The sequence below is a fragment of the Microtus ochrogaster genome, chromosome 7, assembly GCF_000317375.1.
Source record: "Microtus ochrogaster isolate Prairie Vole_2 chromosome 7, MicOch1.0, whole genome shotgun sequence".
In the NCBI taxonomy this organism is placed as follows: Eukaryota; Metazoa; Chordata; class Mammalia; order Rodentia; family Cricetidae; genus Microtus; species Microtus ochrogaster.
Window position 1 is genome coordinate 78,340,813 of NC_022014.1, and position 1,738 is coordinate 78,342,550.

General features: G+C 54.0%; 1 protein-coding gene across 2 annotated transcripts in view; it reads left to right on the plus strand.

Moving 5' to 3' along the window:
* Otop2 (otopetrin 2) overlaps positions 1-853 on the plus strand; it is an 8,785-nt gene extending 7,932 nt beyond the window's left edge. For both annotated transcript variants that reach the window (XM_026780132.1, XM_005350712.1), the window contains exon 6: positions 683-853. In XM_026780132.1, coding sequence (XP_026635933.1) covers positions 683-853 — 171 coding nt within the window. The remainder of the gene's footprint in view (positions 1-682) is intronic.
* The last annotated feature ends 885 nt before the right edge of the window (positions 854-1,738 follow it).

Below are 1,738 nucleotides of genomic sequence, written 5' to 3' on the forward strand. Positions count from 1 at the left end.
CCACCACTGCCCAGCATCCTAATCATTCTTGGCAGCCTCCTCCCATCTCTCATTTTCTAGAACAGAACCAGACTCGGGAGAGACTGTGATGTCCCCCAAGAATGGAGTAATTGGCATAAGGGTTAGGCTAGCCTTGAAGACTTGTTTCTTTGCTCCATATCCCACACCCATAAGGAAGATCTGAGTTCCTATCTGGAGGTGAAGCAGGACTCTAGCCTTTGGTTTCTCCCACACAGGGAAGGGACAAGGAGGAGGCGTGCAACAGGAGTAGCGGTCGTGGAGGGTTGGAGTGGGGTGGCCTCCTGGTTGGGTATTGAAACCTCCCCACACCCCATCACCTTAGACTTAATTGATTCCACCAGTCCTCGGGCACACTCCTCCCCGCTGCCCCTTTAGCTGTTTCTATCAGTGGCTTACGTCACCTATTGAAACTTCCATTGCCCAGGAAGGCCAAGGGTGGGAGGAGTGACTTCGAGCCGGTCCTCAGCTAAGAGTGGGCCCGTCTAGTTAGACACACTTCCTCGGCTCCTCGTCCAGGCCCTGTCCTCAGTGCTGGAGATGAGCCCTGGGTGACAGTCCCTGATGGGCCACCAAGCTAGAAGGCTGGGATCCCAACCTTCCATGCTCAACAAAGCCCAGAGACGTCACAGCAGGCTCCTGATGCGCCCCTCTCCCCCGACAGCTGTGGATCATGCCTGCCTTCGGTGCCCGCCCGCACTTCAGCAATACTGTGGAGGTGGACTTTTACGGTTACTCCCTCTGGGCGGCCATCGTCAACATCTGCCTGCCTTTTGGCATCTTCTACCGAATGCATGCTGTCTCCAGCCTGCTGGAGGTCTACGTGCTGTCCTGATGGCTCCACACAGCTCCACACCGAGACAGGGCAGAGGAGCCCCAGCACCTCTGGGGCTGAAGAGGGCTGGCGCTCTCTCCCTGTCTGCCCAAGACTAGAATTTTCACCAAAGTTTATTTTTTCAGGATGAATTTTTAAATCAAAATCGAGACATGCCCACCCATCTACTCCTGCATGACCCTGGAGCCCAGGGAAACTGAGGCAGGGAAATAATTCCCTGCAGCATTGCCTAGGACCAGACAGGATCTGGAAATACTGTCTCTGGCTCTCTCTCTAATCCCAGCCGTGTGGCCTGTGCACTGTCTGGAGCTAGGAACCAATAAACCTGCACCTGCACTTTCGTCCCCAATTCTTGTCTCAGCTGCCTTGCCTGCGGTGATCGCTGGAGAGGAACCTGGAGGTCTGAGCTGGAAAGGTTCAAGGTTTTCAGAAATCCGTCTTTTCCGTGGGTGAGCTGAGCTGAGTCCAAGCGGTAGACTTTCTGAGCAGTGGTTGACTGAATGACTGGGAGGGGCCAGGGGAGGGCTCATGGATGTAGTCGCCTTTCTGATGCTACGGGGGAAGTCAGTGAGGACTGATTTCATCTAATGCCCATGCTTTACAAAAAGGAAACTGAGGCTCACGGAGACAGAGACCCTGAGCCTTTCCATCGGCAACAGCAATCTGTCGACTGTGTGTATGTGTGTATGTGTACTGTACACATGGGTGGGTGAGCGTAGAGGCCAGAGGTCAACCTCAGGGAGCTCTCTACATTGCACTCTTCCAACCCCATGTGTGTACACGTGTGTGAGGATATACGTGTGTACATGCATGTGTGAAGGTGTGCCATACAGGTGTGTGTGTGTGTATACATGCATGTGTGAAGGTGTGCCATACAGGTGTGTG